The following is a 12,358-nucleotide window of genomic DNA, read 5'->3' as shown; positions in this document are numbered from 1 at the left end:
AAAGGATCAGGTAGTAAATATTTAGGTTTTGAGGTGTCATAAGTTCTTTGTCACAGATACCTAACTGACATTCTAGAATGAAAGCAGCCAGGGACAATAAAGTAGTTTGTGAACCCCTTGCTTTAGAAGATATAAACTCCATGCATGTTTTTTATATTTTCATTTTTCTTTCCAGTGATTATAGGAGATAATTATTAAATATTTGTTGAATAAATACATAAAAAATCATAAAGTTGCTTTATCTTTTTTAGAGAACTTCTGATGGTTGTTTACAGTTTAGTTTCCATTACAAATTTATAATTGCAACTCATTTAAAATTAAGTTTTTTATTATGAATGAAACGAATAAAAAAATAGAATTATGTAATGAACCCTGATATATATCAGTTAACCTAATTCAACAATTATCCAGTATTTGGTTGCACTTGCTTCATGTGTTCTTTTTTAAGGTTGTTCAATTGCAGGTGTATGCATCTCCAAAAACGTGTATATTTGCAATTATCATAGTAATTCCTTGGTGTCATCTAATACCTAATCCAACTTTTAGTGCTGATGGAACATTGAATTCACTTGGCAGATATGATTATAAAGTTGTCCTTTTACTCATCATGTATTGGTTTCATCCATTAATGATGTTTTCTTGATTTAGTTACTTGGTATAGATAAACGTGATATTTTTTCCCCTGATTCTTTCATTCCTTCCTAATTTATTGACATATTATATTAGTTTCAGGTATACAACATAGTGATTAATGATTTATATAACTTATGAAGTGATCACCCCAATAAATCTAGTACCTATCTGATACCATACATAGTTATTACAATATTATTGACTACATTCCTTATGCTGTACTTTACATGCACATGACTATTTTGTAACTACCAATTTGTACATCTTAATCTCTTCCCCTTTTTCACCCATCCCCCCCAACCCCACTCCCATCTGGCAACCATCAAAATGTCCTCTGTATCTATGAGTTTGTTTCTGTTTTCTTTGTTCATTTATTTTGTTTTTTAGATTCCACATATAAGTGAAATCATATGACATTTATCTTTCTCTGACTTACTCCACTCAGCACAACACTCTATGGATACATTCATGTTATTGCAGATGGCAAGATTTTATTGTTTTCTATGGTTGAGTAGTATTCCATTGTATATATGTACTACCTCTTCTTTATCCATTCATCCATTGATGGACACCTAGCTTGTCTCCATATCTTGGCTGTTGTAAGTAATGCTGTAATGAACATAAGGATGCACATGTCTCTTTGAAGTAGTATTTTGGGTTTCTTTGGATAAATACTCAGAAGTAGGATTACTGGGTCCTTCTTTGTCTCTTGTTATAGCCTTTGTTTTAAAGTCTATTTTGTCTGGTATAAGCGTTGCTACTCCAGCTTTTTGTTTGTTTGTTTCCATTTTCATGAAATATCTTTTTCCATCCCTTTACTTTCAGTCTGTGTGTGTCTTTCACTCTGAAGTGAGTCTCTTGTAGGCAACTTATGTAAGGATATTGTTTTCTTAGCTAATCAGCCACCCGATGTCCTTTGATTGGAACATTTAATCCATTTACATTTAAAGTAATTATTGATAGACACGTAGTAATTGCCATTTTATTATGCATATTTTTTATCTTTTTTTCCCCTTCTTCTTCTTAGAGAAGTCCCTTTACCATTTCTTGTAATACTTATTTGGTGTTAATGAACTCCTTTAGCTTTTTCTTGTCTGGGAAGCTCTTTCTGTCCTTCAATTCTAAATGATAGCTTTGCAGGGTATAGTAATCGTTGTTGTAGGTCCTTGCTTTTCATTACTTTCAATATTTCCTGCCAGTCCCTCCTGGCCTGCAAAGTTTTTGTTGATAAATCAGCGACAGTCTTATGGGACCTTCTTTATAGATAACTAAGTGCTTTTCTTTAGCTGCTTTAAAGATTCTCCCTTTGGCATTTTAATTATGATGTGTCTTGGTGTTGGCCTCTTTGGGTACATCTTGTTTGGGACTCTGTTTTCTGGACTTGTATGTCTCTTTCTTTGCCAGTTTAGGCAAGTTTTCCGTTATTATTCAAATAAGTTTTCAATTCTTTGCTCTCTCTCTTCTCTTTGTGGTACTCTAATGATGTGACTGTTCCTATGCTTGATGTTGTCTCAAAGACTCCTTAAACGATCTTAACTTTTTTGGATTCTTTTTTCTTTTGCTGTTCTGCTTGGATGTTTTCTGCTACCTTATCCTACAATTTGCTGATTTCAAACTCTGCTTCAGCTAATCTACTGTTGGTTCCCACTTATATATCCTTTTCTTAATTTTTATTAAAATTTATTGGGGTGACAATGGTTAGTAAAATTACATAGGTTTCCTAAGTGTACAATTCTGTAATACCTTATCTATATATCATATTGTGTGTTCACCACCCAGAGTCAATTCTCCTTCCATCACCATATATTTGACCCCGTTTACCCTCACTTACCCTCTGGTAACCACTAAACTATTGTCTGTGTCTGTGAGTTTTTGTTTCTTTATTTGCTTGTCTTGTTCCTTTGTTGCTTTCAGTTTTATATCCCACATATGAGTGAAATCATATTGTTCTCGACTTTTTCTGTGTGATTTATTTCGCTTAGCATAATAATCGCAAGATCCATCCATTTTGTCGCAAATGGCATTATTTCCTCTTTTCTAATGGCAGAGTCTTATTCTATTATGTATATATACACCACATCTTCTTTGTCTAGTCATCTATTAAAGGATACTTCGGTTGTTGCCATTCTTGGCCACTGCTTTATTTCAATTATTATAGGCGTCATTTCTGACTGGCTCTTTTTTATGTTTTCTATCTATTTTTTATTGTTTCCTATGTCTTTGTGAAAGTTCTCACTGAGATCATCTACTTTTCCCCTAAGTTCATTGAGCACTCTATAAACAGTGTTTTGAACTCTGTGTTTGGTAGATTGCTTGTCTCCATTTCGTCTAGGTTTTATCTGGAGCTTTGTTCTGTTCTTTTATTTGGGACGTGTTTCTTTGTCTCCTCATTTTGGCGGCTTCCATGTATTTGTTTCTATATAGGTGATGCTGCTACGTTTTCCAGTCTTAATAGGGTGGCCTTATGTAGTAAATGTCCTTTGGGGCCCAGTGGCACAGTCTCCTGGTCGCCTGGTCTGGGTGCTGCAAGTGTGTCCTTTTTGTGGGTTGTGTGTTTCCTCATGTTGTAGTTGAGCCTTGGTTGCTGTTTGCACATCAGTGGGAGGGATTGACCCTCAAGTTGATTGGTTGTGAGGACTGGCAGTGACTACAATGGAAGAGCTGTTGTGCAGGGGCTGACCCTATGTAGCCGGATTCACTTTAGCAGGGCTCTGGTGCCTGTCCAATCTGCCCTTTGTGTGTATCACCTGCGGAGGCAGCTGGGTGGTGCTCCGGTTTGATGCAAAACTGGCCACCGGGTGTGCAAGTCCCGGGGCATCTTGGGAGGGTCCCTGCCACAGACCAAGTTTAGCTGCAGCCTGTGCCCTGCCTGGGGCCACCTAGCATGAGCCAAAGGCAGTATGCCAATGTGTTCCACCTGTGTTGAGTTCAGAGGTGCTTGGGAGAGGCCAGTCCACAAACTGAGTCCGTCTGATGCCAGTGCTGGGCTTGGGGCTGCTCAGCAAGGTGTACAGGGCATGCCGAGGCCAATTGTTGCTTTTTTGGGTTTTGTGAATTTTTGAGAGATTTTAGGAAAGTCCATAGCATGAGCCAAGACAGGCCATTTGTATGGAAAAGCCACTGGAAGTGGCTTGAGTGTGTCCGGAAGTTGAGTAAGGCGGGGTCTCAGGGAAATCAGCCAGGGTGGGGGTGAAGAGTGTGTTAACTAGGTTGATGGAGACTCAGATGTGGTGGCTGCCTGAGTCTGCATCTTGGGTCAGGGGAGGGCTCAACAATGGAACAATGAATTCTGCCAGAACTTCTGTCTGTGAGAAAGCTGCTCCTCCAGGCCTCGTCCTGGAGCCAGGCTATCAGTTCCTCCTTGTATATCCCTGGCACCTTTTGAACTGCTGCCCCAGCGCTGGAGCTGAGAGCAATTGAGGTTGTCAGCTAGTAAGTCCTTACGTGGGCCCTTTAAGAGGAACACTTGGGTCTCTAGCCCCACTCTGTCTTGCTCAACCACTATCTCCACTGGTTTTTACTTCCAGAAGTTGTGGGGACTTCTCTTCCCAGCAGTTGAACCCGGGACTGGGGAGCTTGGTGTAGGGCTGGGACCCCTCACTCCTCAACGGGCGACTTCCACAGCTGAGATATCCCTCCCAATTGTTAACGGTCACACAGAGATGTGGAACCAGTCCGTTCTGTGTCTCTGCCCCTTTTGTCAGTTTCAAGGTGGCTTCTTCTGTATGTCCTTAAATGTAGGACCTCTGTTCAGGTAGATTTTTAGGCGATTCTCAATGATGGTTGTTCTGTAGTTTAGTTGTAATTTTGATGTGGTCGTGAAAGGAGGCAAGCACTGTGTTTTCCTATTCTGCCATCTTGACCAGAAATCCCCTGCAATACATTTAAATAGTTTCAAAATAATAATGCTAATGTAATTACTACTAATAAGACTACTGAATTAAATCTGACTGTTTTGCACCTCTGTTTGTCCTTAAAATACATTTCTCTATAAATGGTAAAAATTATTCTAAAGTCATTTGAAATTATTTTCTCTTTTTTATGTGGTCTTATCACCTACTTGATAATCATTTTGGTTTTGTTTATGAATTGCTTTGTTTTAATTCTGTTTTTTGAATATTTAAGTCATTAACATAATTCCAAAATCAAAAATAATTAAGAATATTTCAGAGAAGTTATATTATCCCTCTACTGTTTTTTTTTTAACCCCTTGTTTGTTTTTGGCTTATATTTCTTGTTTTTGCTGTTACAATGCTAAGGAAGAACAAATGTATTCATGTTTCTTTCCATTTATTACAAAAAAGAGTAGCATATTTTTTAATATAAATATATATGTTTGTACTCCTTGCTTTTTTTTCCTTAACAGATTACGAGACCTTAGAGATTACTTTATATTAATAAAATATGCTCTTTTACTGTTGAAGAAAACTTTTAAGGAAAGTGATTTTTAATATCAAAAACATATCTATATTCTTTTGTTTGTACTATTTAAGCTTAATTACTATACATTTTTAGGAATTCAAATAAAGGAATTTTAGTGAGGTCAATGATAAAATTTTTATTATGCCGTTCACTTGCATAGGATATGTTGATATGTTCTGAAGTTTCAAAACAATTTTTAAAAATGTACAACAAAAGGACATATTTGATGCCATTGTAACATTTCATATTCATGTTCTGTATTCAGTTTCACAAGGTGTAAAAACTTTTTTTTCTTTTACTAAGCTTCAAGTGGAAATAAAGAAATCATTTCACATATTAGTCAACATGGAGGAAAATGGCCTTACTGGTTTAAAAAAATGGGTGAGTTATTCTGAATGTTAAAATTATATCAGTATTATGTTGACTTGATTTATAATTCCTTCCTAATTTTTCCAGAAAATATTCAAAAGTTGGGGAATTATACATTGAAATTACAAGTTGTATTGAATGAAAGTAATGCGGACACTTATGCTGGAAGACCTTTACCATCTAAAGCAATTAAATTTTCTGTTAAAGGTAAGCAAAATACTAATTTATAACTATATGCTAAAGATGGCATTTTAAATCGAGGAGGAATAGATAGATAATTTAGTGAAAAATGTTGAACAAATTATGTAACCATCTTGATCTTAAAATGACTTTGTAATTCTTTTTCATAAGTATATCCTTCTAAATTTTGAAGTCATGATTGTTTTCTAGCTTTTCTTGTTGCTGGTAAATGTAAAGTTATTTTGATTCCTGACCTTTGCTACTGAACCCCTCTATTTCTGTCTCCTAGTCTTCCCTCTGCTCCAACCCCCAGATGTTTAGAGAAACTGTTTTGTTTTTTGTCCCAGTTTCTATCATTTTAAATTCTAGGAATTTTTGTTGAATTACTTTGATTTTGTACTCTGTTCATCTTTCTACAACATCTGCTGTTATGATGTTGGACCTCTTCACTGATGTACTAATATTCTTTTTTGTAGTTTCCATTTCTTGCTCTTAATTTTCTACTTTTTGGGAGATTCTCTTAACATGATATTTTACGTTTTCTATTGAGTTTGTACTTTCTGCTATCATTTTTTTGTTTCTAAAATACATTTTTTATTCACTGGTTATTTCCTTTCAGTGTATTTTCTTCCTACCTCATGGATTCAGTATCTTTATTAATTCTCTGAGCCTATTAATAAATGGTAGTTTTTCTTTCTTTTTTTTTTTTATTAGTTTCAGGTGCACAAGACAAAGTAATACTTGGACGTTTATCATTTATATCCCTCACACTGTGTGAACCCCCCTCCCCCATCCACTATCCTTCTGACATCGCACAGAGCCATTATGTTTCCACTGTCTCTATTCCTAATGCTGTACTCCACTTCTTGTAAGTATATACATATACATACACTCATTCATACATATATATATGTGTATATATATATATATGAATGAGTGTATGTATATGTATATATATATATGTGTGTATATATATATATATACACACATATATATAATATATATATAAACTTGTAGTTGACATTCATTATTGTTCAGCTTCAGCTTCAGGTGTACAGTGCAGTGATCAGGCATCTACATCATCCCTGAGGTGGTCTCCCTAATGAGACAAGTGTCCATCGGATACCCTACAAAATCTTTACAACATTATTGATTACATTCCCCAAATTAATTTTCAAAACTCCGTGGCCATCTTGTGGTTACTGACTGTTTTCTAATCCCCTCACCGTCCCCCTTATCCCCACCCCTCCTCCCATCTAGCAACCCTCAGTTTTTCCTCTTTGTCTCTAAAACTGTTTCTGATTAGTTCATTCACTTACTCTTTTCTTTAGATTCCACATATAAGTGAGATCATATGGTATTTGTCTTTCTCTGTCTGACTTATTTCACTTAACATAATGTTCTCTAGGTCCATCCATGTTGTTGCAAATGGTAAGATTTCTTTCTTCTTTATGGCTGCGTAATACTCCATTCTGTAAATGTACCACAGTTTCTTAATCCAGTCATCTACCAATGGGCATTTCGGTTTTTTCCATGTCTTGGCTATAGTATATAGTGCTGCAGTAAACATAGGAGTGCATAAAGATTTTTGAATTGGAGTTTTGGATTTCTCCGGATAGATACCTAGGAGTGGAATTACTGGATCATAGGGTAGTCCCATTTTCAGAGTTTTGAGATACCTCCATACTGTTTTGCATAGTGGCTGCACCAATCTGCAATCCCACCAACAGTGCACAAGGGTTCCTTTTTCTCCACATCTGCGCCAGCACTTGTTGTTTGTTGATTTATTGATGATAGCCATTTTGACTGGGGTGAGGTGGTATCTCATTGTGGTTTTTATTTGCATTTCTCTGATGGTTAGTGAGGTTGAGCATTTTTTTCATATGTCTGTTTGCCATCTGTATGTCCTTTTTAGAAAAATGTCTCTTCATGTCCTCTGCCCATTTTTTAATTGAGTTGTTTGTTTTTTTGGAGTTGAGTTGAGTGAGTTTTTTATAAATTTGTGATATTAACCCCTTATCGGATATATCATTGGCAAATATCTTTTCCCATTCAGTGGGATCCCTTTTTTTTTTATTGATGGCTTCCTTTGCTGTGAAAAAACTTTTTAGTTTGATGTAATCCCACATGTTTATTTTATCTCTTACTTCCCTTGCGTGAGGGGATATATCAGTAAAAATCTTACTCCAGGTAATGTCGGTGAAGTTTCTTAGTGGTAGTTTTTCTTGAAGCTTTTAAACTTTATTCATAGTCTGTTTCTTCCATGTTATTGTATGTATTACATATTTATTTATTTATTTGTTTTGAGGTTTTTCTGGGTCTTTTATATTAGGTGCTCTCTTACCTGACTTATGATTTGCTCACATCTAAGAATAGGGCATTTGAAAGCTTTTGTTTCATTTGTGGAAATTATAAAGTGGAAATTATTAGGTTTTTTTTTCTCCTCTGGGTCGGTTCAGATTCTCCAATGTCCTGCTAGGAGGGTAAACACCTGGCTTCCAACATTTTAGGAGCCCATCTTGGGAAGGCTGTTGAGAGTCTCACATTTAGTATATAATCTTGAGCTTGATTTTCCTATTTTCATTAAACTATGACAATTTTAGTAGTGCTGTGTCCCTCACTCCTTAGACCTACTCTTTTTACCTTACCCAGAGAATAAACCTTCCCATTTATTGCTGTGGCTGAGGAAGGCAGTTCACTGGCTCTATATATTGAGGGTAGGACTCTGTGGAACTGTTTTCTTAAACAGGCTTCAGTAGACTTTTTTTTTTAATTTTTCATTTTTACTCCAATATGATACAGCCATTCCTGAGACTTGTGGGTGTTCTACAGAGTCAATTAGATGGATTCTCTATCTGCTTTGTTGATGATTGAGGATTTGAGGTTCTTGAGTCTTTCTGCTACATTGGTTATACTTGTCTATATGTTCTCCAGCTTTCAAATTCTGTTACTATTGTCTTTTTTCTTCATTGGTTTTGTAGGTTTAGGCCTCTTTAAAAAAGAAAAATCTCTGTGGTATCATTGTGGGGGTTTTGGAGAGGGCTGATTTAAGTCTGATATTTTCGCTTTTTTTAATAGGAACTGCTGCCATGGAGATCTTTCTTTTTTGTACATATAAATCTTCCATATTCTTTTAACAACTGGAAGACATTCCATAGAATGGATGTGGTGGTTTAAGCAATTCTCAGTGATGAACATTTCAGTTGTTTTCCAATTCTTTGGCTGTTACAAGCTATATTGGTATATGGGACTAAATTATGCTGCTCTTTGCATACATACTAGAATTTCTCTAGGGTGTATACCAACAAATAGAATTGTCAAGCTGAAGTGTATGTGCTTTTCAATAAATTATTAAATATATTTAATAACATTTTAAATGTATTTGCTGTCAAAATGCCTTCCCAAAAAGTTGTACCATTGTACCCTCTCCAACAAAACTATGAGAGTTCCAGTTTTCCTGTGGTCATTCCTGGCCAACCTATATATTTATGTAACCTACTTGGCAGTTAAATTATTCCTTTAATTATTAGGTTATGCACCTCTTGTAGGCTGTATTGGACATTTTATGTCATCTGTGAAAGCCTGTTCATTTGCTGTGTCCATTTCAATAGTTAAAGCTGTGGTTCTCAAATTTAAGCTTATTTCTGAATCACCTGGAGGGTTTATTAAAATAGACTGCTGGGCATTGAGCCCAGACTTTCTGACTCGGGATTTAAGGGGAGCCCTAGAATGTGAATATCTAATGTGAGTATCCCAGGGATGACTGGACCTGTTAGAATACAGACCGCACTTTGAGAACAGTTGGTTTATAGGAGGCTTTATATATTCTGGATTTTAATTCTTTGTTGCATGTGTTACAAATGTTTTCTCATGTAGAACTTCTCTTTTAACTTTGTTTATTGTAACTAATAAGATATTTTAAACTTTATCAAATAAATAATTTTATACATATTAAGTCTGTGTTTAATGTGTGTTTAATAATGTTTTGCCTTAGTTTTACCTATGTAAGGTTATAAGAATATTGTTTATTCTAATAATCTCTACTTCTAGAATTTTACTTTTATGTATATTGTGAGATAAAGTCTAACTTCATTGTTTTCCCAGGTTGATTTATAGATATAATTTACGTAATTTTGCGTAGATTTAAACTCCCACCTGATTATCATAGTCTAATTTCCCATATGTAAATGAGTATATTTCTGACCTACAGTGAATTTTCTGACAAATTAATTTGCTTTCCATTTTTACCTTTCTTTAAAGAGGGTAAGCCGGAGAAATTCTCATTTGGTCTCCTGGATCCCCCTTTTCGTGTTGGAGTTCCGTTCAATATCCCTCTGGAGTTTCAGGATGAATTTGGTCATACTAGTCAACTAATAAATGATATTCAGCCAGTTCTCGAAGCAAGGTAATTTGAAGTTATCAACTTGTATTTGACTTTTCATATTTGCTAAGCATTTACTCTCTTCTTTTTCTGGCTTAATTTTTTTTTACGTGGTTAACTACAGTATTATTAAAATGTTTAGAGGGTTTTATGATACCTGGGTAATTTATTTAGCACCAAGCTATCCTCTGTGACTACAGTATTATATATAAATTGACTCGCATATTGAAAGTAATTGTTGGAGATAACCTCATAAAAATGGCAATGTGAGGTGAGCCTCTTGAAATCTCCCCTGGAATTAACAACATGTTGAACAACTATAAATCCACAAAGAACTTCCTGAACAGCAGACAGACAAGACTAAGAGAAGCACAAGTGAAATAATCTAAAGGAGGGCAAATTGCCGAGCTGGGGGAGAAGGAAAAGGGGAAGTGCAGAGATGCGGGCCTTGTGTGCGCAGCAGCGTAGAGGAGCTCGGAGCTCTGAGCCCCGAGTTCCCTGCATTCCAGAACTACCACAGTCATGGGAGAAGGAAGAATTCAGACTGCTGGTGCTCTGCTTATGGCCCACAGTCCCACCTGAAGGATAAGCGTATAACACGGCTGAAGCCAACGTTAACGGCAGCAAAGACTGAGGGAAGAAGGGTGAAAACGGCAGTTTAAGCCCTCACTGCTGAGCAGAGGACGGAACTCATTGGTGCGGAGCCTAAGCGCCCCCTCCCCAACCACAAGAGCTCGCCCCACCCCAACTCTCCCAGTGCTAGAAGTGAAAAGGTAGCAGTGTCAGATAAAAAGAACAGGGTATTTTCAGTTCTGACAACTGGCCCCACAGCCACAGACTCACAGCCCAAATAGTTCTGGCAAAAGGGAGGAAGCCCTGGGTGCAGGACTAGCTGTGCTGGTGGTTGCCATTGCTCGCAACCACCTCTCATGCCCTCTTACCCCCACAGACACATATCTGGGTGGATCCCTTTAGGGGTAAACAGAGCTGCTGAAACACACAGGCTCTTAAACTGGTGCAGGAACCTTTGGAACTTCAGAAGCTCTCCACCTCCCCCAACAGAAGTGCCCTATAACCCAGACAACCTGTTCACAGAGGAGAAGCCCTCCAGCCAGGGAAACTCCCCGTTGTGTGAGAAGCCAGAACAGTGCAGAGAAAATATAACTGCAGCGTGAGAGTGAATAAAAGGCTGTAGTCCAACAGAAAATAAAACATTCTACCAACATCTACAGGAAAACAAAAAAAAGACCTCTTCCTATCAACCTGTTGCAGAACTCACTCCTGTAGATGCCTAGGAATAAAAACAATACTTCATTAATTGCCATGAATAACCAAGGTTACAAGACAGCTCAGAAAGAAAATGAAAAGTCTCCAGAAAATGAATTTAAAGACTTGGAAATATGTGACTTAAATGACAGAAAATTCAAGATTGCAGTTCTGAAAAAACTCAACGAGATGCAAGAAAACACAGACAGTTTAATGAACTCAGAAACACAATCAAAGAACAAAATGAACTCCCCAATAAAAAGGCACAGAGCAGAAGATTGGATCACAAAACTAAACCCAACCATATGCTGCTTCCAAGAGACACATCTCAGGTGCAAGGACAAACATAGACTCAAAGTGAAAGGGTGGAAACAGACATTCCAAACAAATGGTATTCAGAGAAAATCAGGTGTAGTCATACTGATATCAGATGAAACAGACTTCAGGATAAAAAAGGTAGCAAGAGACAAAGATGAACGTTTTATAATGATAAAGAGACATAACATAATATAATGACAAAAAGACATAACAGTCATCATTATTTATGTCCCCAATCAGGGAGCACACAAATATACAAAGCAACTGCTAACAAAACTAATGGAAGAAATTGACCAAAACAATTATAGTAGGGGACATAAATACATCATTGACAGCTATGAATAGATCATCCTAACAAAAAATAAATAGCCCTAAATGACACATTAAATGAAATGTACATATTGACATTTATAGAGCACTTCATCCTAGAACATCGGACTACACATTCTTTTCTAGTGTACATGGAACATTCTCAAGGATAGACAATATATTGGGATATAAAACTAGCCTTAGCAAATTTAAGAAGATTGAAATCATCCCAAGCATATTCTCTTATCACAAGGCTTTGAAATTGGATGTCAACTGCAAAAAGAAAGCAGGAGAAACCACAAATGTGTGGAGATTAAACAACATACTTTTAAAAGAACGACTGGGTCAAAGAAATAAGAGTAGAGATCAAAAGATACATAGAAACAAATGACAGTGAAAATACATCCTACCATAATTTTGGGAATGCAGCGAAAGCATTTTTAAGAGGGAAATTTATATCATTGCAGGCCTATTTCAAGA

General features: G+C 36.5%; 1 protein-coding gene across 1 annotated transcript in view; it reads left to right on the top strand.

Moving 5' to 3' along the window:
• SMCHD1 (structural maintenance of chromosomes flexible hinge domain containing 1) overlaps positions 1–12,358 on the top strand; it is a 146,036-nt gene that overhangs the window by 51,843 nt on the left and 81,835 nt on the right. The window contains exons 18-20 of the mRNA XM_033087399.1: positions 5,359–5,436; positions 5,512–5,631; positions 9,865–10,009. Of these exons, the coding sequence (XP_032943290.1) occupies positions 5,359–5,436; positions 5,512–5,631; positions 9,865–10,009 (343 nt within the window). The remainder of the gene's footprint in view (positions 1–5,358; positions 5,437–5,511; positions 5,632–9,864; positions 10,010–12,358) is intronic.

This window comes from Rhinolophus ferrumequinum, chromosome 19 (assembly GCF_004115265.2).
Source record: "Rhinolophus ferrumequinum isolate MPI-CBG mRhiFer1 chromosome 19, mRhiFer1_v1.p, whole genome shotgun sequence".
In the NCBI taxonomy this organism is placed as follows: Eukaryota; Metazoa; Chordata; class Mammalia; order Chiroptera; family Rhinolophidae; genus Rhinolophus; species Rhinolophus ferrumequinum.
Note: the sequence above shows the minus strand (reverse complement) of the source record. Positions and strands in the feature narration are given on the sequence as shown.